Here is a 20,845-nt window from a genome sequence, read left to right on the forward strand (position 1 = left end):
GAAGGCAGTATGAGCCCATTCTGACCCCGAACGGCCAATTACAGGCTCGCGCCGCAGCTCATCGGATGCCATTAGCATTGTAAGCGGGAACACGATATGAGTCCTCCAATCCTCTCGCAACGGATATCTAAGACGAAGCGGGTGCGAGGTCAAGGGGCTTGTGGTCGTCCTATGCGGGCCTGGGTAGAAGGGCGCTGGAAATGAAAGCCAGTCCGAAATCAAGTATCCACTCCGCCTACCTCAATACTCAAGGCAACTTCAGCAATCTGCTCGTCGGGCAGAACCGCAGAAGCGTGATGCAACGGTCTGCCCACTTAAGGACGTCAACATTTGCAGGCTTCAGCCTTACATAATCCCCCACCACCGACAGGGGTCCGATCTAATCTAATCTCATCGCCGCTCGGGACGCGGACCCCTGCAACAAGAAGGCCACAGCAGCATCAAGCTCCAACACCGAACATCACCGTCGCGCCTTCCCGCAGCAATTCCCTCCCTCTTGCACTACCACCACCACCCCAAACAAACAAATCTCAAAATGGCAAGCAGCAGCCCCACCCCACAGCAACGCGCGCCTTCCCCCGCTAACGCGCCGCTCCATTCCAGGCAAACGTAATAGCGAATTCCGGCCACGAGGAAATGATTGTACGTCCCCGACCCGACTGCTTTCCTTCTTCTTCCCTCGACACACATACACACCACAGATCCTTTCGCGGCGATTGCGATTGGGAGAAAAGAGAAGGACGACAACGACATGGCGAAGAATACTGGGGGAGGACCGGTCGTCGATCTGCTGTCCCTTGAGGCTAATGACGAGCAGCATGATGCCGTGCTGGATTACTATGGCAGGCGGTTAGCGACGTGCTCGTCGGACAAGACGATCAAGATCTTTGAGGTGGAGGGCGAGTCGCATCGGCTGGTGGAGACGCTGAAGGGGTACATCTGCCTCTCCCACAGCTCTTCGTTGCTTCGCTAACAGCTGCATAGACACGAAGGCGCGGTCTGGTGCGTAGCATGGGTAAGCTCTCCCCTCCCCCTCGCTCTCGGCCACACACACTACCACTCCACCTTTGGAGGACACACAAACTAACACTCCATCCCCGACACAAGGCGCATCCCAAATACGGCAACATCCTCGCCTCCTCCTCCTACGACGGCAAAGTCCTCATCTGGCGCGAATCCGGCACCTCCTGGCAAAAAATCTACGAAGTAAGCCTACACACCGCAAGCGTAAACCTCGTCGCGTGGGCGCCGCACGAAGCAGGGTGCCTGCTCGCCTGTGCCTCGTCGGACGGTAACGTCTCGGTGCTCGAGTTCAAGGACAACGCGTGGACGCACCAGATCTTCCAGGCGTGCGGCAGCGGCGTCAACAGCGTGAGCTGGGCGCCGGCGGTGGCGCCGGGCCAGCTGATGAGCGCGAGCGGCAACGCCGCGGGCGCCGCGCGCCGCTTCGTCACCGGCGGCAGCGACTGCCAGGTCAAGCTCTGGGAGTATAGTCCCGAGACGGGCGGGTATCAGAACATGGCGATTCTGCCGGGGCATACGGATTGGGTGCGCGATGTGGCGTGGAGCCCGACGGTGCTGTCGAAGTCGTATATTGCGTCGGCGAGCCAGGATAAGACGGTGCGCATCTGGACGTCGGCGGATCTGCGTAAGTGCGATTGATGTGGGGCAGGAGTGTACAGGGACAGGACAAGTACTAATGAGACACCGTAGGAGAGTGGAAGTCGACCGTCATCAGCGTCGAGGCCGTCGCGTGGCGCGTGAGCTGGAGTCTGAGCGGCAACGTGCTCGCCGTCAGCACGGGCGACAACAGGGTCAGCCTATGGAAGGAGAGGCTCAGTGGCGGGTGGGAGTGCGTCAAGACGATGGAAGAGTAGACGGAGAAGATTACTCGCGATTGGGATCACGGGACTTTGACGGACATCGAGCACGGAGGCCACGACCCGCCGACTTGCTCTTCAGGCGCATTTAGTGGGCTGGCTTGCCCGAGGATTGGCGACGCGCCGATTGAGCGACTACCCATATCTGAGCAGGGAAATTTAATCTTTGCACAGACCTAGGGAGCGGGAGCTACTACTCGTGCTTAGAAAGAACACCATCAGAAGACTAAAAAACACCACACCTTCATCCCCATGTCTACCTCAACTCACCCTCCCTTCATTACTACACCGCAAACCCAATCATATATCTAATGTACAGACAAAAGCACAGTTTACTTGGGCGCATGACCCCTTTTTAGACCCCTCTTTGCTGTCCATGCTAGCCCTCCTTCCTTCCGAGGTTCCAGATAAAATATCTACTTCCCACAGTTGTTCCCCCTTAATGACTGGCCGTGGAAGCTTCCTTCTCTCTTGCTCCCTCCTACGTTTACGAAGAGCGAGTAGCAACACGACCTATGCAGTTTTCTCAGCGCGGACAAGGAAGCAGCTTTATGAGTTCAGGTCCTCAAAAAAAAAAGCCTGGCACTGAACTCCTCCATGTCTCGCAGCCAGGCACACCGCCCGTCCCGACGACACTAAAGTGCACCTGCCATCAAGCCCGCAGTTCGGCGCAGCTAGTAAACTCCTATATCGAAAGGTGCAAATGGGCTCGTGGTGATTTTAGAACGCATTCATTTTGCTGTGCCTATCCAAGCCATATATGAGTATGCGAATTCCCAACCAAAGACTCCAAAGCTGAAGAAGATGAAAGACATGTGCATGACAGAACCCATCCTCGAATCTCGGCCCAAGTACCCATGACCCCTTCCATGGCTCCCTAAACCGATCGTCGCCATCCGTTCAAAATCCCTCAAATGCACATATGTGCCACGGCCCTAGTTCAGCAGGCAAGCAGCGACTGGACCGCGACCATACCGTAATGTTGTCAAAGGAGTGAAACATGTGAGATGTAAGAAATATGGAAGCCGACAGAAAAGACCGAGACGCCCATCGCTATGTGCGAATATCCAATGCCGAAATGGAGGCTTAAAGGAGTTCAAATTGGACCTTTGTAGGTGTATGGGGACCGGTGTGCAAAGAAACCCAGAACGGAAGACATGCCGAGGCGGAGGGAAGGGAGAAAGGAAAGAAGTGCATGCGCACAGCGCTTCATGGGAGATCGCGGGGGTGCGGAGCATGGTGTCGACGCGGTGATAGTCTTGAGTGAAGCGATAACGTCGTCATGCGTCGTCCTCGGCTTGCGTCCCCTCCTCATCTTCAAGGTCAGGCTCGTCCACAGCCCAGAGGATGAACGGCCCGTTGTAGTCATTGTCGAAGTCAACCTCGTCAGTGGCATACCACCATCGCCCAAGGATGATCCTGCCACCGGGCAATACGACACCCTCATAGGCCCAGAGGTTGTCCTCTTCGATCTCCTGCTCGAATTCGTCCAAGAAGTGCTTCATGAGGGTGATGCGCTGCCAGCCTGGGATGCCGCCTTGCTCCGGTAGAGGGTTCAGCCAGCCCAAGGAGTAGAAATCGTCGTCGTAGTCATGGCCCCATCCTGTGAGCTGGATGTCCTTTGAGTAGTCTACCTCTGAGTCCGGATTTGCCTTGGACTTCTTACTATGCTGCGCACGCGTGCGGGTGGGGTGATCCTCGTTGGAGATCTTACGGAGGGACTGAAGGCGGTCCTCGAAGATCTGCGGCCATTTCATTCCGCCCTCCTTGATGGAATCAATCTGGAGTGACTGCTTCTTATTAGCATCACTAATGGAAGCGCACGTGAAGAGCAAGGCATACCTGAATTTGGCCCTCCTCAACGTTCATGTCGGCGAAGTAGATATCCTCGGTTCTGAGGGCCTTCTTCTTGTCTTCCGACATCCTGCGAAACTTCTGGAGATCCGGATTCTCAAGGTACGCATATGTACCTTTCCAGTACTTGCCTAGCGGATGGGAACCGTTCTTGAGAGGGCCACGCCAAACGGATGGCTTCTGCGATGCTGGCAAATCGCGCATCTTGTCGCAGAGCTGAGAGGCGTGTTTGTTCGTCATGTGGTGGCGGAAAAAGTTCAGGCAATGCAGAACCCACTCCAGATTCACATCGGTCTTACTGGGCCCCGTGTAGATCGGAGCCTCGTTCGTGGGCGCGTAGACGGCTTGCTGGGACTCTTCGACGGCGAAAACGTACTGGTTCAGTCCCTCTAGATCAAACAAAAAGTGAGCGCACATCAGCTTCACGGCAGCTAGGCGCTGGTCGACATAGGTAGGCTGGCCCTTCTTGGGCGGCGGTGGACGGCTTTTGTCAAGCAGGATTCGTGAGTCCATGATGAACTTCAGAAGCTGGACTTGGTTCGGGCAGCGTGGGTGACCTTCTTCGTCGAGCTGGGCCGGGCCTTGGAAGGTCTCATTGATCATCTCCGCCAGGATTTCGACGACCTGGCGCTCGTCCTTCCCGTGGCCGCGAACGAATTTGACGCCCGTCCCGCGGTACAGCCACTTCGAACGCAATGTGTACTTCTGCTTGAGGTCCTTGTTCGGTACGCCAGCCTTGCAGGCGTACTTCTCGCGGAACTTGGTGCGCCAGAACGAGAGGTTGTCGCCGTCGACAGCATGACTCGTGGCCCTGCACAACTGACTGTAGTTGGAGATGTCTTTATCCGTCTCGAGATAGTGAGCTATCGCTTTGTTGAGCTGCGAGGGGGTCAGCATGGATGCCACCAGGTGTTGTGGACGCTATACGTGCCTCAATTGGAAGCTTGTTGAAAGCCGTGGTTGTGGAAGGTGTATCGCGACCCATGATGGTAGAATGGCTGGCGTTCGCGGGACAGACGACGATGGTGCTGCGTGAGATTGGATGTGCTGGAGGAATGTCGGAAGAGAAGAAGACGTCGATTCGAGAGTTGAGAAGGAAGGATAAGAGCGCTGGCGGGAGGATTGAAGGAGCGTCGTCGGTCTTATTTTGTGAATAAGCGAGCGGTGAGGTCGCGAGCGATGGTGAACAATAAGAACCTTCCAATTGTTCAATGGCCTGTATCGTCAGCGGAGTGAGCGGCGGGCCCGGGCAGTGAAAGCCCTCGAGCAGTACCCTACCAAATGGATAGCGGATGCACACTTCACTTGAGAGCGACACCCTCACCGACTAACTGCATCCAATTTTCCCAAGTCATTCACTAGGCGAAGAGTGAGCGGCGGTGAGAAGGTGGTGGATGGGAGGCTTACGGTCGGGTTGACGCTGCGCTTTAGCTCGGGCTCTGGGAGGGAAGGAACCTTGGGAAGAGCAAACGACCACACCGCTCCCAGCGCTGGCCCAGTGCCCAAAGCTCCCCATCCAAACTCTAGGGCTGGCACCGAAGTACTTTAGCATGTGGAGTTATTCGAGGAACAGAAACACGCAGAACGGAGGAAAGAGGTCTCAAAAATATGTGCAGCCAATGCAAGTATGAGCCACACCTTCGCAAAGAGATATAGAGATGACGGGAAACCATATACAGCGAGCTGCACGTACGGCAATGCAACGGCCTCAATTTCTTGACGCTGATTTCCGATGCCTCTGATGCTTAGCCCTTCCATCTTTTTCATTGACGATATAAAAAACAGATGAAGCGACTCAAAAAGGAGAATTCGCTAGGCGAATGCGACACTATAGTAGCTCGGCATCAGAAAGAAAAAGTATTCTCTATTAGTGGCATAATCGTAGCTTTTCATATCATCGTACCTACCTACCCGAACTCCCTTCCCTCTAACCTACCTCTTCATACTAGTGGCAACGCCATAATCCCCGCCCAAGCCACTGCAAACTCTCCTACACTCTTCCATCCCAGCAGCATTTCTCCACCCACCGCCACCGCGGCACCCGTCGAGCTCTGACTCGGCGCCGCATCCGTTTGGCTTGGCGGCAACCCACTCGTCGGATTCGCATCATTCGCACTCCCGCCATCATCCCTCACCACGACATAAATCTCGCCTGTCGCGTCACTGCTCATGAACAGCCTGCCCTGAGAGTCCCATGCCAGACCCACGGGGCGGAAGCAGGAGTCCGGGCATTGGGACAGGTCCGGGTTGGAGACGACGTCGATGGTAGAGGTGTTGCTGTTCGAGGGCTCTGTGGGGGAGCCGTTGCCGTCGAAGGCGATGACGGAGAGCTTGTATCCTATGGGGTCGTCTCTGTCCCTGCCCACTGTCAGTAGATATCTTAAAGAGGGGTGGATGCTGCAAACCAAGAACCGTGGAACGACACCCACGCGGCAGTGCCGTTACTGTTGAATTTCATATCCAACGGAGCCATATGCGCTGAAAAGGTCAATCTCGGGCCCACCCTATCCTGCTGGCAAAACGTATCATTCACAGTAGCATTCTGGTCACCGATCGCAAACTGCGTGCCGACTTCTAGGCCATCATTACTCGGGATGACTCCCGTATCCCAGGCGGCGAAGCAGGACGGATACCCGTAGTTGCCTCCCTGCTGCTCGGTCTGTGTGCCGTTGAGGTAGCCGTGAAAGTTCATCTCCTCTCCGGGATTGTCCTGATGGATGTCTGTTCCCTCACGTTGCAGTTGATCGACGCTGTTCTCCACGGAGTAGATGCCGCCTGTGATAGGATCTTCGGCTACGCCAACGCTGTTGCGGAGACCCCAGCCGAGCAGCATACCATCTTCGGGGTAGCTGTAGGCCGAGTCGGTCACGTTACTGATGTTGAATGCTTTGATGGTTGACACGCCTGTCGAGATGTCCAGAGCCGCCGTGTCTAGATTCGACATGCTGCCCCTGCTGACAAGCAGCAGGCCGGGTACTTTGCGGGACAGGAGCAACGTGCGAGTGACATGACCGTCTGCGTCGCCCATATTGCCGACAACTTCTCGCGGACCTGAACTATTCTTTCCGGTACTGGCGTCGTAGTCCCATGCGTAGACGCCGGCGGGTGAAGAAGCGTAGAGCGTGTTCCCGTCCTCCGATAGTTCGATCCCATGGTTGAGCTATGAGACTAATGTTAGAGAAATCTGTAAGTTGCAGAGCCTCAATATCCAGGCCCACCGCCCTTCTGCAGCCCAGCGCACGCCAGGATCTGCAATTGGGCTTCGGGGGGTCGAGACTCACACTTGTGTCATCAATAACCACCTGCGTATCCCCATCCTGCCGCACACACGGCCCGTCTCCAGTAAGCGTCAGCCTACTGATCCCATGCTCTTGCTCCACGACTAACAAGGCCCCCTCCTCGTCAAACAAAATCCCCCTGGGACTCCTCAACCCGTTCGCCACCACATCCGCCCTCCACCCACTCGCCACGCTCGGCGCCGCATTCTTCGGGGCAATCGTACTCGAACAGGCGGTCGCCGAAGCGGTCGCAGATGTTTGAGCTCTGACGCCCAAGGCGAGTGCATATGAAAGCACCAGTAGGCTTTTAAACGCAGGCATATTTTTATATTATCGGATCCGCCCGAACAGCTGGATGCTGCAGAAGCCGGCCTGGACGCGACTGGAGCTAAGCTGGTACCGACACGGCGCGAACGCTCAACGCGGGGTGAGCGGGGACGGGATGAATTTGGATGCAGGTACAAATTGACCGGTGACTGGGTAATCGAAGAATCCCGGACGAATCAGCTGTCGGTAACGGCTCCTTTCAGGCGGACGCGTAGTGCTCGTGTTGTCTCAAAATCGTCAAACAGCTCCGGAGCGGAAGGAGAAGGCTGGAAGACAAGTCGAGCATAGCTTCGGTGGCGCCCGCCGGCTCCTACGCAGTACTTCAATGCCGCATTCTTTCGTTGCTTGGCTGCGTGCGTCATGACTTCGGGGGCAGTGCTACCCCGCCGTCGACCAAAACGCTCAGAGTCTCATCTGGTGGCGAGTCAAGAAAACGATGGCTGGTATTGGCAAGGAGCCGGTGGCTTGGGGATGCCGATGAACGGGCGTTTCATCGTTCGCAGGGCTCGATAGCCGAGGGTGATGGGGCGATGCGGATGCGTCGCGTGTTGAGAGGTGGAGGATTTACCGTGGACATGCACGACGCGTCGGCTTTTGCGGAGTGCGTGCATGAGCTGCAAGGAGCTGGCGGAAAGCCCGGGAGTGGAGTTCTCATGGAATGATAGGGAGCACGTCACGTGAGCTCAATATTGATAAACAAAGCCCCCTTCAAGCTTCGGGAAGGTGCAACTGACACAATTGACACCGTTTCCTTGACGGAAGATCAATTGTGTGACATGCACCCCGCCCATGGTTCAACCAGCTGTCAAATGCAGCCCCGCATGATTGCTTTGCAGTGCTACCATGGCCAGACGCGAATGCGAACCCATCAATAAGCCGCACAGATGCCTTTCAACTAACCGTAAGGAAGGCCAAACTCTGCTCCGCGGCCCAAGCTTCCAACGGCATGGCATGAACTCCCAACCGCCTTGTTAGCACGCCAGTAGTGCAGCAATAAATTCTCCACACATCGGAGGAACTACTTGACACAGCACACACATTCGGCCCGCCAAACGACCCCCTAAAGCTCCCTCCCCATCACCCTTCCTTCCGCCCCCCAATTCATCCCGCTGCTTAAACTCTGCGCCGCGGTCCAAGCTTCCAACGGCCCGGTCTGAACCCCCATCGAGTCTCGTAACGAGAAACCATCCATATTAAGGCACACCGTCCACCCACAAGGAACATCCGCCAACCCGCAAGGAACACCCTTCAGCCCAACTATAACAACCGTCGCATCAATATCATAGCATCACCGCCTATAGCCCAGGAGCGGCTCGGAAGGAACATGCCACCTTCAACATCACAGCATGTGAACGTGACCGCATCGTAAGACATATTCATGTTCTGTGTTTCGTCGTGTGTTCGCCCAGAGGGATTAAGCTCTCGTGAGCAGTAGCAAATGCAAAAAAATGCAAGGTTTGCTGGTTGGCTGGCCGTCTAAAGCGCACCATCATTGCAGAATAACAGGACCGCAATTCAAATCAAGATCCAATCCAATCCAATCCAATCCCTTTTTGTACACATTCCTGAAAAAGTTGCTCCGTCACGGCCCGCGGGGAAAAAGAAGAGAACTTCCGCGCGGCCTGCCGAATCCGACCGGATATGGAAAGAGAAAGCATTGCCTCTGGCCAAACGTAACTCCTGATGCACCTCCGGTAGACAACGAGGAAATAGCTGCATCCAACATGGAGAATCCACCTCTCTTCCGTTTCCGCGTGTGTGCGTGCGGCGAGATGCAAGCGGCTGATGCTGATCGATGGAAAACGAGATATGCAAATCCGCTCCAGATGCAAGACGCTGTCCATGATAGCCAATGGTGGCAGCATAAGAAATACAGGGTGCGAAGCCAAAACGATCCCGGGTCTACCGCTCGAACGCTATCCAGAAGGGAAAGACCTAATAAGAAATCCTTTTTGTTGCCCGCCAGAACTTTTTTTGTCATTCGTGGACAGACCGTTACTCGGTACGCTCACGACTCGGTGGCTCCGTCATGTCATAGCTTTTGCATCTACATGACCGTCATTAGTTTCATCTGCGTCGATAGATCGTTCTCTGGTTGAAAAATCTTGCTGAACGGAGGCTCCCTGTCTTTTGGGCTCGTACTTGGGCTTGAATAGAGCCCCTCCGCTTCCCGTAGCGCATCCTTCACTTTTCGCGTCAACGTGTTCACGTAAGGAACGATGCGTCGGAGAGTCGCAGTATCGAATGGCACCTTCTTCGTAGTCGGACTGGGCTGCGAATGCGCAAGTGGCTCGTGTGTGCTCCTTCTCTTCTGTAGCGCCTCGATGACCGAGCGCGCCTTGGCTTCTGAGTCCTTGCGAGGTCGGTTGACGACAGTCTTCCGATCTACAGGAGTGGCCGGCGATTCATACCGAGACTTGGAGGGAATCGGTGATGACTGGGGCCCAAAAATGTCATGATTCGGAGGGAGTATCGACTTTCTCCGTAGGCGGCTAGCATGGGCGACATGATGGGTGGTGGTCTTGCCAAGCGCCTCGCTCGCCAACACCGACCTGCGTCTTTCTCGACCGTGATTGGGGCTGGAGCCCGACACGTCATCAAAAGCGTCCTCGTCAAAACCAGGAGACGAGGGCGGAGATAAGCGAGGAATGCCATCGTGTTCCGCCTCCTGATCTGCAAGCTCAATCATGGCATCCACCTCCTCCCACATCGCGGCATTGTGACCGTCGAGGATACCTAGCGAGGCTGCCCGGACCTTCTGCTCTTTGAGCTCTTCAATCAGCAGGCCCCACTCCCGCAGAAGGCCGATGTTCGCAAGTACGTTGTTCTGCTGCTCTTGAATGTGGTTCGGTACCACCATTGCTGTACCACTGTCGATCCTCTGCGAGTCGGCTGCACCCGCTGTGGTTGGTGCCTCGGCCAGCTCAGAGAAGTCAAAATCGTCGTTCCAATCCTCGGTCACGCCTTTGCTTCCCACCCCCCAGGTGCCAAATTTGTTGGTGACCACTGTGCTACGTTTGTTTGTAGCATCCGGGACAACAGGCACACTTTGGCTGCGAGCGTGCAACCCACTGGGAGCTCGTCGCCCAACTGATCGACTCCCTCGGCGGTCTGCATCCTTCTTCCCATGTACTGTGCTGGGACGTGGCGGTGTACGATTGCCCGAGCTTTTATCAGCGGGCTGCTGCTCCGACCAATCAAATATGCTACTGCGAGCGTCCCTATCGCCGTGGTCAACGGTAAGATGTTGTGGGGTGGCTGGCTTCGGGCTCGAGCCTAAAGCGAGCGATCGCGAGTTGTGGCGTCCGAGAGACGCTGGCGTGGCGGCTAGCGTGGCTGGCGGACGCAGAGGGAAATCACCCCATGAGTCTTCGTCTTCCTCTTCATCCATTGACCAGCGGCTGCTGCTGTCATCTTCCTCGGCTCTCGAGTCCCATTCGAGCGTTCCAAGAGAGAGCGGTTTGGGCATGTCCGGGGGCGAGGAGGATATTAGACTAGGAAACAGAGGAGCGCTGTGCCCTCTAGAGAAGCTCGGAGAGTCGTGTATAGATCGTTCGGGAATGATGGTGCGCACCGGTGTCGAAATGCTCTCCTCTTCCTCGGCAATGCTCTGCTGTCCGGGAGCACCGTCGAAGGTCTGCTCCCGGAAGGTGCCTTTGGGAAGCAAATCTCGCAAGGCAGTTACTTTGACCTTTGACGGGGGACTCTCGTCAAATATCGTCTCTATGCGAGGGCCACGGGCGCCCGAAGTGCTTCTTGTTGCGCCCGTGCGTAGCGAATCAAAGGCGGTTTCACTTTGAAGATCCGCGTCGTCCTCTTCCCCGGATCCCAGCCCGCGAGCCTCGTTGTCTGAACCGACCAATGTAGATGCTTGTTCGGACGGGGCCATAGAATGACGGGACGGTCGACCTCCCGTCTGGCCCAGGCTCGGCGATGGCGGCGTGTGATTGGTGCTTGCCGAGGTTGAGCTTGACGGCTTAACGTCGCTTTGATGCATTGACACGGCGGTCCGTTCTACCATGACAGCAGCACGCCGCCGTAATGCAGGTAACGGTGGGGATGAAGCTCCGGAAAGTCCATGTCGTGCAGTTCCAATTTGGGTGCGTCCGGCAGAGGTAGAGATGTCGCGTCGAACAAGAGCGGGGTCGGTCAGGTCTCGCCGTGCGGATGCTGCAGCGGGTTCTCCGTGTGCTGTATTACTCTGCCTCCTGGCCATCGTGGGAAGCGGAGCTGAACTCACCCTCTTTTGGCTCGAATTGCGTGTGAGCTTTGCACCGGGTAATTTGGCAGTCCGCTGCTTCTTGGCGCTGGAGCCCGGCGACAACAGGTCTGTGATGGAGAAAGAGCGTCTGGGCCGCGTGGCGTCGTCGGCGTCCATGGACAGTCGGCTGCGCGATGCCTTCCGCTTCTCGTTGGATTTGGGCGCCTCGGTTTGGGTCGCAATGACGGCGGTAAAGCTTAGCGGTGTGCCCGGCCTGCTCACGAAGAAAACGCTTTCACCATCGTCGCTAGCGGAGTCATCAACCTCATCTGCGCTTACACCCGCCGTTACAGACTTCGCGAGCAGCAGCGTAGGCTTGTGCTTATCGTCTGGGTAAATCCTTTTCATGCTTTTTGCATTTGTCGATGATCCTTTCCTCTTGGACAGCGTCTTCTCCTTTGCAACTCTCGCCGTGAAGAACTGGGTGTACTCTACCTCACTATCTGTACTTGGCGGTAGCGGTACCGGCTGCTCGTCAACGGGTGGATCCTCGGCCGTCATCTCAAGGAGGGCTGTTTGATGCTGCAGCGTGGCGGATCGCTGGTGGCTTGTAGCTGGGCGGCGAAACGATGGGAGGCGGGACCCAGAACCCTGGGCAGAGGGGTCTCTAGAAACACGGACCGACGAGGAGCGTTTGACCAGCTTGTTGGGCGGCAAAGGTGAAGGATCCCGTTTGCCAATTATGGGAGCCGTGGAGCCGTCGTGGGAGAAGGCCATAGAGCCATTGGAGCAGGAGACGGACGGAGACAGCGGGCCAGGACTGGTATTTCGGCTCGAGTGCTGAGAGTTCGAGATGGACAAGCGCTTTATCCAGGAGGGTCTCCGTGCCGACAGGTGCGCGGCAGGATCTAGCTCGTCCGCGTCAAAATCACTGTGCGGCGTATATCCATTGACTACAGCGCTGTGCGGCCGCGGCGGGTAGTCGGCGCTCGTCATTCTTCTTACGATGCGGCGCTGAGCGCGGCCATCGTGACTGAGTCGAGTCGCAACGGGGACGCGAGAGGACGGCAGCGGGACGGGCGAGCTGAACGACTGGGCGGTGGTCGTCGTCGCGGAGGTCTGCACGGCAGCGGGCATCGGCCGGTGCTCCAGCTCTCGTGCTGGGGCGGCCTTCCTCTTGTTCGAAGCGTCGAGGGGACTCTCGCGACCGAAGGACAGGCCGACGGCAGACGCACCAACGACAGTGGCAGTAGCACAAAGCTGTGTGACGGTAATGCGTCAGTCATGGCACTCTGTGGGACGCAGACGTGCGGTATATCAGACTGGGTTGGGCAAGCTGGCGCCGCTCTCGGAAGCAGCGCAGCGGCGGGCGTCTGAGGCATCCAAAACAATGCAAGGGCAGATGACGAAGCGGGCCGCTGGGGTGGCAGCACGCAGGAAACAGAGAGTAGTTACCGTTGGAACCGTTTTCATTCTCGTTTACAGACCGAGCCGCCGGGCAGGGCTCACTCGACGAGGCACTCGTGACAGCGCGGTGAGCATTATGGCATGTCGAGGGGGGAGGAGGACCACGGTTCGAGTGCTGCACGCGGGCAGACGGGGCAGCGGAGGGGCTCAATCAGAGGCTCAGCAGGCGTGCTGCATGGCAGAGCAGGACGCGCGCAGGTGGAGGAGGGCTGCGGTAGCGGGCAGGCAGAGGAAGCGGAGTCTTCGAGGCAGAGGCGGAGGGAGCGCGCAGAAGAAATCCGGTGCTGGTTGCTTCTGGGATACGCATGCTAGGGCTGGCACCGCTAGGGCCATTAGCGAGGAGGCCGATGAATTGGTCTGATGGCGGAATGAGCAGCACCACAGCAGCGCGCGCCGGCCGTCGACTCGGCCCATTATTCTCATTATTGTTCTGCTGCCATCGTACAGTATGTACAGTACATTGCTCGTTTGCTGCCTGCTGGCTCGCTCGCCCATCGCATCACGCTGCAGCAATATGTCCGGGGCTGCAGCTGCGGTCCTCCCTCGCAACATGCCATGCGGAGCTGCCGTCAGTCGCTACACCACGCAAGCTGCGGGCCACTACTAGACTACGACTACGACTACGGCTACGGCTACTCGGTTTGCAATGGCGCCGAAGCAGCAATAATCAACAATCAGGGTCGGCGCAGAGCCCCCCTCGCTGCCAGCGCTGCACCCAAAATAGTCTACCACGATAGCAGCCCGGCCTGCGTAACGCACGGCGGTGATTCGCGAACGCGGCGCTGGGAAGCTCGCGGGTCCCCTGCACAGAGGTGGAGATTGTTTGTTGATCGCGGTCGCAGCCGGTCATCCCCATGGGCCACCGCGTGTGTTCTGCATTTGCCGCGCACTCAGCGGGCCTTTTAGCCAGCGCTCCCGTGTGGTAAGCTCAATTACCATCAAACGCTTGCAGCCAGCAACGAGGAAGACGAGAGCCGGGCGATTGACAGCACCCGCTTACACAGGCGCAATTGCAGAAAGTGGGCAGACTGCAGACTGCTCGCCAACATCCTGGCCGGCCGAAACAGCGAGCACGTCAGCCAGCGAGGGCGGAGAGTCTGGCACAGAGCGGAACCAGGGTCGAGGGCTTGTCGGGTCGAATAGCGCTTCTGCGCGCGTTACATGAAGCATGGCAAACATGTGTGCCGGCCTGCCAACCCAAGCGCGCCATCTGATATCTGCTCGACGACATCGACGCGGCGCCGTGCTGTCTGAGATGCGAAGCAAGACGCGGTCAGGCGTGCCGTGCGGTGGAGACGCTGTGGACACGGCCGCGGGCATAGACGCCGCATGCAGACGCCAGCGATCAGTCCTTTTGGCAGCGGGCGGCACAGAGCTGCTGGGCGGGCGCTGGATGAGGTTACGATGGTGAAGGTTCGGCGGCGTACAAGGCACGGCCGCAGATGCGCGTTGCCGGGAGATCCTGGGGGCAATCGCGTAGCGCTAGGCCGCGTCCGGTAAGAGGGCTTCTAGCGCGTTTTCTCGGTCCCAGCCTCTGAGCGGCGGCGGAGATCTTCTGGAAAGAGACATCCGCTCGCACACGCCGCCAACTCCCTCGCCGTCCGCGCTCGCTGCCGTGACACGCCAGTAGTAGCGAGCCTCTCGCCGCACTACGCCATAGATACGTACCAGTCGCGCTGTCGGCGGCACGCCGTGTCCGCTGCGTCCCTCGGAGCCAATTCGGGCGACGCCACATTCTCAAATTTGAGTCGAAGCGACATCGAGCAGCGTGGGACAGCTGCTCACGCACGCCGGAACCATGGAAGCTGAAATCAGAGCCCAGATCCCTGACATCGACCCCATCCTGTCTGATTACTCGGTCGGATATCTGACCCATGCAGCCAATGCATTCACCCCTGATGCAGACCCCAACGCCGCCTCTCCGCTCGAGGAGGCTGCCGCCGCCGTGACGGAGCTGCTCCTCTCTGCCTCTGGCGATCTCTCGACACAGAACGAGACGAGTATCCAGAACCTCGTTGAGAAGTTCATCTCCCGCCTCAATGCAGCACACGGTAGCGACCCCGAGCGGCGCCAGATGGCCCCCTCGGCCAAGAAGCTGGACCAGGCCATCCACGTGGGCTCGCAGAGGAATATGTCCTCCACCCTTGGGCTGGCTGGCGGCGGCGTCGACCTCGAGTCTGCCAACACGCGCAAAGTAGAGTCTAGAGTCGACCGCAAGAAGCTGGAGAAGGCCGAGCGCAAGCTGCGTGCAAAGCAAGACCGCAAAGTCTTCAAGAACGTCGAATATGAAGCATCCAAGCTACTCAACCAGCCCACCGAAACCCAGAGCTACGAAGAGTTCTACATGCAGGTTAACCCGCTGCAACTGGGCTCTGATGCGAGCTCCAAGAGCAAGGACATCAAGATTGACAGCTTCGACATTTCGATTAGCGGAAAGCGGATACTGACGGACAGCACTCTGACCCTAGCGTATGGCCGCCGATATGGTCTTGTCGGTCAGAATGGTATTGGTAAATCGACTCTTCTGAGAGCACTCAGTCGCCGAGAGGTGGCCATCCCTACACATATCTCGATTCTTCACGTCGACCAGGAGGTGAGACAAATCCTGCTTTTATGGATATCACCTATACTGATCGCGGCACAGATTACTGGCGATGATACTCCGGCTCTGCAAGCTGTCTTGGACGCGGACGTCTGGCGGAAGCATCTGCTTAAAGAGCAAGATGTATGTCGTCCAAGCCATCCCCACATCATAATCTGACCCTCTGCAGAAAATAACGAAAGAGTTGGCTGATCTGGAAGCCGAGCGAGCGACCATGGCCGATACGTCTGCCGACGCCGCAAGGCTGGACTCCCAGCGCGAGGGTCTCGACATCACCCTCAGCGACATCCACTCCAAGCTTGCGGAAATGGAGTCCGATAAGGCTGAGCCTCGAGCAGCGAGCATTCTTGCCGGTTTGGGTTTCTCGCCTGAGCGGCAGCAGTACCCAACCAAGACGTTCTCTGGTGGTTGGAGGATGAGGTTGGCTCTGGCAAGAGCCCTGTTCTGCGAACCCGATCTTCTGCTTCTAGACGAACCGTCCAACATGTTGGACGTCCCATCAATTACCTTCCTGTCGAACTACCTCCAAGATTATCCGAGCACTGTCCTGGTGGTTTCTCACGACAGGGCCTTCCTAAACGAAGTCGCGATGGATATTATCCACCAGCACTCAGAGCGCCTCGATTACTACAAGGGTGCTAACTTTGGTATGTACCCCGTCAGCTGCGAGCTCACGATCGTGTCTAACATGCCTAGATTCGTTCTACGCTACCAAAGAGGAGCGGCGGAAGACGGCTAAGCGAGAATACGAGAAACAGATGGCCGAACGAGCACATCTACAAGGTTGGTCTACGCACGGGCAATGCTCCATATTGTGGCTGACGTATTTGTAGCCTTCATCGACAAATTTAGGTACAATGCTGCGAAGTCATCTGAAGCCCAATCCCGGATCAAGAAGCTCGAGCGAATGCCCGTGTTGCAGGCGCCCGAAGCAGAGTACAGTGTGCACTTCAAATTTCCCGAGGTCGAGAAGCTGTCTCCTCCTATTATCCAGATGAGCGGCGTCACCTTCGGCTACACCAAGGACGACATATTGCTGAAGAACGTGGACCTTGACGTGCAGCTAGATTCGCGGATTGGCATTGTCGGCCCCAATGGTGCTGGTAAGACTACGGCGCTGAAGCTTCTCATCGGCGCCTTAGAACCCACGTCAGGCCTCATCTCCCAGAATCCTCGTCTAAGGATCGGCTTCTTCGCGCAACACCACGTCGACGGGTTGGACCTCAACGACAGCGCCGTAGGATTCATGTCCAAGAAATTCCCAGGTAAGGCCGACGAGGAGTACCGCCGTCACCTTGGCGCCTTCGGTATCACGGGCATGACGGGGCTGCAGAAAATGGAGCTATTGTCGGGAGGACAGAAGTCGCGTGTAGCCTTCGCATGTTTGTCCCTGACAAACCCGCACATTCTAGTGCTCGACGAACCGTCGAATCACTTGGATATCGAGGCCATGGACGCGCTTGCAGAAGCACTGCAGAAGTTCCAAGGCGGCGTGCTCATGGTCAGCCACGACGTCACCATGCTGCAGAACGTCTGCACAAGTCTGTGGGTGTGCGACCACGGGACGATTGAGCACTTCGATGGCACGGTGAAGGATTACAAGCGCCGGATAACGGCGCAGGCAAACGAGGCGGGCGTCGTACAGAAGCATTGAGGGAATCCTCAGCGAAGGATATAGAGATGTAGATCTACATGTGCTTCTGTACATGCGCTTTGCACAAGGGCTACTCTGTGATAGTGCGAGCATCCGTCTGTGTGCCGTTCAACCTTGGCACCAGCATGCATCAGACCATATCATGACCGGTGATAGAGTGGTCTATGTTCTAATGTTTGCTTGCTGTCGGAGATGTCATGAGATAACGCTTCACGTCAACAATAGCTTCGAATCAAAAGCGAACATACTCGCCCTCGGACACCCAGTCTTGCCAAGAGCAAGTTATTGCTGCATTGTCCCCGACTGCATCTGCTCAGCGAGCGCGATGCCGCACCCTATTCGGTATGCGAATCTGAGCAGGCGCGCTAGGCCCGAAACGCTTGGACGCAGATCCTGGGACCAGCCTCAAGCACGACTGACTTCACCGACCTCATCACACGCGAATATCACGCCCCAACCCACCACAACCCACGCATTCCGCCCGCAGCGCCGCTCTCCAATGCTTTTGGGCCGCCAGTGACTCGCGCGCGCGCAATCAACCTCGTCGGGCCATCACCCAGCCTGACGGCCGCCACACTACGTTCCGTCCAGATCGCAGCGCAACCGGCACCTTGTCGCAGACGCAGGCTCCCAGTCCCCACGGCTTGTCCGTAGTCGCTCCTTTGCCTCGCAGTTCTCGTGATAACGACCCCCGCCCGCCTTACACAGTCACAGCGGCCGCAGACGAGCAGAGAGTGCTGAACACTGCCGGCGAATCACCGTACCCCCCTCCCTTCTCCTCCCTCTACTTCCCGTCCGAGGACGACGCCGAGGAGCACAACAAGGCCGTCGACGACGCACAGAACGAATCTCCGCCGGCGTTCGCTCCTGCGCCCCCGTTTACAGAGTCCTCGTCCTCTGCTGCCGCTGTTGCTGTCGCTGAGACTAAGGCTGCGCTACCGCGCGACACCAAAGGTACGTAGGCCGCGCCTCACAAACCGGCATGCCACAGTCGTGTCTATCCGACCCGGCACTGCAAGACTCATCCTGAGAGGCTTCAATGGATAGAATAGTCTAGGACTAGTGTGCAGACACTTGCGATCCAAGACTTGCTAACGTGTACATTCGCAGACGGTTCCGGCAGTAAGGATATCGACGACGGAGAACCCCCGCCCCCGTACAGCGAAGGATCAAGCCCGCTCGAGTCGTTCACATACGTGATGGCATCCGCAGGAGGTCCAGCGAGCATCATCACTCAGGTGTCACAGCAGAGTGGTGGGCCGCCAATTAACACACTGGGAGGATCTGATGAGAACATAACATTGGAGCTGAGGTATTGACGCATCGCCCTGGAAGACAGTGCAGCTTCACTGACACTGCGCAGAGGAACACGGTTCACCCTCTCGCGCGACGAACTCCTGACGCTCCCCGAATTCGTTCTGTTGTCGCTGTTCCCCAATGGCCTCCTCCCTGACGGCCATATGAACTCATACCACGATGGTGACGTATACCCAGTCGACGTTGGTAACCCCGATCTCTCTTGCCCCCCGAACACGCGCATCAACTCTATTCAAATGATTCTGTACCACCTCTCCAACCCCGCATTATATCTATCTGACAATATCTATTTTTCCCAGTACGACCCTAATTCTCTCCAATACATGCTGGAATTCTTCCGAAATGTAGCTCAGACCATCCCTGCCTCGCCTCCATCTCCCACAGCGGCGCCAGACCATCCCACCGAAGCGCATGCCATCGAGCCCTCGCACGGCTCCGCGAGAGACATGCTACAAGACCGCGCCGGCATAATCGTTCTTCGCGAAGACCTCGACTTCTACGCAATCCCGCCGCATCGCGACATATCTCAGCCAGAGATGATCGAAGTTAAGCGCGCCGCCGGCGAAGCACTGTTAAAGCAGGACGGTATCTTCTCCGGGCTGCGGAAGAGCGAGGAGCCGGGCACGACCGAACAGCACCTCATTGAGATGTTAACTGCGGGGTAAGATAGAAATTACTATACAACACGTTTCCCGTGCTGACCACAATCTTTTAGTGGTTTTAATCACGACGACCGATGGGGACACCGCGCCGGAGAGCCAAACAAGGCCGTCATCTGCAGCATCGCGCTAGCGCGCCTCCGAACCGATATAAAGGGTAATGACTTGGCGAACAGCAGCGCCGTCGGAATGGCACAAAAGCTGCTCCTCTTCTGGAGGAAACCCGCTCGACGATGCTGGTGGGAGGGCGTTGAGCTGGACAACGTGAAGGGCGTAGAGGGCAAGCTAAAGGTGTGGATTAGGAGGGTTTGGACGCTGGAAATGGTATGTCTAGAACTCCTCGTCATCTCATCGTTCTGTTCTCACTAACGCTGCCCGTAGAGCGTCATCGGACTGCGCTGATGTGATACCCGCGCCTTTTCCTTTGTCAACGGGCTGGTCTGCTTCTATTCGACACACCACCCTACATATTCTCATTCCCCTCACCGATCATCAGCCCCCGAATTTGGAAAAGCACGGCTTGCAGGTTTTTCAGGTTAGCGGATTTCCTTCGTTCTTCAGTTTTGATACCTCTCTCCCCAGTCTCTCTCCTTTTCAGATGAGACAGGGTAGATGTCAGATATCCACAGCTGCATTGTGCCAACGTAGATAGCACACCAATTCCGGATAGGGGGTTTCGATGGGCGGATGGTGGAGATGGTGAAGTACATACTGCTTTGTAGACTACAGCATACCAATCCTAGGGAAAATTATAATACTGATATCAATGCGCGCTCTGCCCTATCCTATCCTGTCTTGTGCATGTGTGCTTGCACACTTAGCTAATTTTCCCTTTCTCAATCACATCGCGCTTCGTCTCCGACCTCTCCAGTCTACTGTGAGTTCTCATGCCCGCTTCTCATCTATCGATCGTAGATGAATGAGCCTTCCGAATGTCTCAGCGCCGCCCCCAGCCCCAAAGTCCAGACCCTACCTATCCACGCCATTCCCACCCATCCACCAGCTGTCTCCCTCCCTTACCTAACTCCCATCTATTCTATTCTCGTACCTGTCTGTCACTTCCCGGTACCGAACCCGACCTCCACCTCTGTCACCTACCTACCCACGATGTCACCCTCGCCTCGCCTTGTCTCGCCTCGCCCCGTCCACAGCATGTACACATGTGGCTGAAACCGCGGATCCTGATACTGCAGCTACCTAGCTGCATGCAAGCAAGCCCAGCCCAATACTGGCAGGCGTCTGCCGTGCTACCATTGAGGCTGGGGCCTGGAACCCGGCGTTGCCGGGGCGCGGAGCGATCGAAGTACGGTACGGAGTACGGTAAGTAAGGTTCTCGATCCCGACATGTCAAAGGAGGGGATGCGGATGCGGCTCGCCGCGCTGTGCAACGCGACGGGTGCGAGATGCGGCTTTCGCTTTTGCTTTTGGGTCGGCGTGCAGATACGAGCGAGGTGTGGAGATCGGGTCGGAGGGTTGTGAGTCAGGGGTGAGGTTGAGGAAGGAGGAGTAAGGAGTGAGTGGGGATGTTGTGCAGCAATGCTATACGATACGGTGCGATGGCGAAGCGCAAGTGGGTCGGAAGTATCCGCACAGGCTTGCGGAGTGG

General features: G+C 56.9%; 6 protein-coding genes across 6 annotated transcripts; 2 read left to right on the forward strand and 4 right to left on the reverse strand.

Annotated features, from left to right (window-relative positions):
- Positions 1-461: 461 nt before the first annotated feature.
- Positions 462-2,199, forward strand: BU26DRAFT_512886 (Sec13 protein-like protein). The gene is made up of 6 exons (XM_033827496.1): positions 462-538; positions 604-642; positions 818-933; positions 985-1,015; positions 1,108-1,648; positions 1,714-2,199. Exons 1-6 carry the CDS (start codon positions 536-538, stop codon positions 1,875-1,877), a joined length of 894 nt encoding a protein of 297 aa, XP_033690960.1. The 5' UTR covers positions 462-535; the 3' UTR covers positions 1,878-2,199.
- Positions 2,200-3,160: 961 nt separating this feature from the next.
- Positions 3,161-4,719, reverse strand: BU26DRAFT_526557 (uncharacterized protein; the record flags this gene model as incomplete). Its single annotated transcript, XM_033830711.1, has 4 exons — positions 3,161-3,516; positions 3,547-3,670; positions 3,723-4,613; positions 4,666-4,719. The coding sequence occupies 4 exons, from the start codon at positions 4,717-4,719 to the stop codon at positions 3,161-3,163; spliced, it is 1,425 nt and encodes a 474-aa protein (XP_033690961.1).
- A 955-nt stretch (positions 4,720-5,674) lies between these two features.
- On the reverse strand, positions 5,675-7,333 carry BU26DRAFT_413469 (soluble quino protein glucose dehydrogenase; the record flags this gene model as incomplete). The annotated part of the gene is made up of 3 exons (XM_033823019.1): positions 5,675-6,092; positions 6,140-6,894; positions 7,016-7,333. The coding sequence occupies 3 exons, from the start codon at positions 7,331-7,333 to the stop codon at positions 5,675-5,677; spliced, it is 1,491 nt and encodes a 496-aa protein (XP_033690962.1).
- A 1,364-nt stretch (positions 7,334-8,697) lies between these two features.
- Positions 8,698-9,295, reverse strand: BU26DRAFT_12415 (uncharacterized protein). The gene has a single exon (XM_033819555.1). It carries the CDS (start codon positions 9,202-9,204, stop codon positions 8,860-8,862), a length of 345 nt encoding a protein of 114 aa, XP_033690963.1. The 5' UTR covers positions 9,205-9,295; the 3' UTR covers positions 8,698-8,859.
- A 91-nt stretch (positions 9,296-9,386) lies between these two features.
- On the reverse strand, positions 9,387-12,317 carry BU26DRAFT_414293 (uncharacterized protein; the record flags this gene model as incomplete). Its single annotated transcript, XM_033823064.1, has 1 exon — positions 9,387-12,317. The coding sequence occupies one exon, from the start codon at positions 12,315-12,317 to the stop codon at positions 9,387-9,389; it is 2,931 nt and encodes a 976-aa protein (XP_033690964.1).
- Positions 12,318-14,567: 2,250 nt separating this feature from the next.
- Positions 14,568-20,010, forward strand: BU26DRAFT_444447 (P-loop containing nucleoside triphosphate hydrolase protein). Its single transcript, XM_033824566.1, has 10 exons — positions 14,568-15,600; positions 15,652-15,732; positions 15,779-16,256; positions 16,306-16,392; positions 16,443-17,248; positions 17,890-18,217; positions 18,374-18,575; positions 18,627-19,241; positions 19,296-19,563; positions 19,621-20,010. The coding sequence occupies exons 1-10, from the start codon at positions 14,806-14,808 to the stop codon at positions 19,639-19,641; spliced, it is 3,681 nt and encodes a 1,226-aa protein (XP_033690965.1). The 5' UTR covers positions 14,568-14,805; the 3' UTR covers positions 19,642-20,010.
- Positions 20,011-20,845: the final 835 nt, after the last annotated feature.

This window comes from Trematosphaeria pertusa (assembly GCF_010094035.1).
Source record: "Trematosphaeria pertusa strain CBS 122368 unplaced genomic scaffold BU26scaffold_1, whole genome shotgun sequence".
NCBI classification, from domain to species: Eukaryota; Fungi; Ascomycota; class Dothideomycetes; order Pleosporales; family Trematosphaeriaceae; genus Trematosphaeria; species Trematosphaeria pertusa.

Excerpts from the sequence above, each read along its gene's own strand:
- BU26DRAFT_512886 (XM_033827496.1), top strand. Across the intron at positions 643-817 it reads CCGGCCACGAGGAAATGATT|CATGATGCCGTGCTGGATTA; the intron begins GTACGTCCCCGA and ends AATGACGAGCAG. Across the intron at positions 1,649-1,713 it reads CTGGACGTCGGCGGATCTGC|GAGAGTGGAAGTCGACCGTC; the intron begins GTAAGTGCGATT and ends GAGACACCGTAG.
- BU26DRAFT_12415 (XM_033819555.1), bottom strand. The coding sequence starts at position 9,204 with ATGCTGCCACCATTGGCTATCATGGACAGCGTCTTGCATCTGGAGCGG.
- BU26DRAFT_444447 (XM_033824566.1), top strand. The coding sequence starts at position 14,806 with ATGGAAGCTGAAATCAGAGCCCAGATCCCTGACATCGACCCCATCCTG. Across the intron at positions 16,393-16,442 it reads CGAACGAGCACATCTACAAG|CCTTCATCGACAAATTTAGG; the intron begins GTTGGTCTACGC and ends ACGTATTTGTAG. Across the intron at positions 18,218-18,373 it reads GCTACCGCGCGACACCAAAG|ACGGTTCCGGCAGTAAGGAT; the intron begins GTACGTAGGCCG and ends GTACATTCGCAG.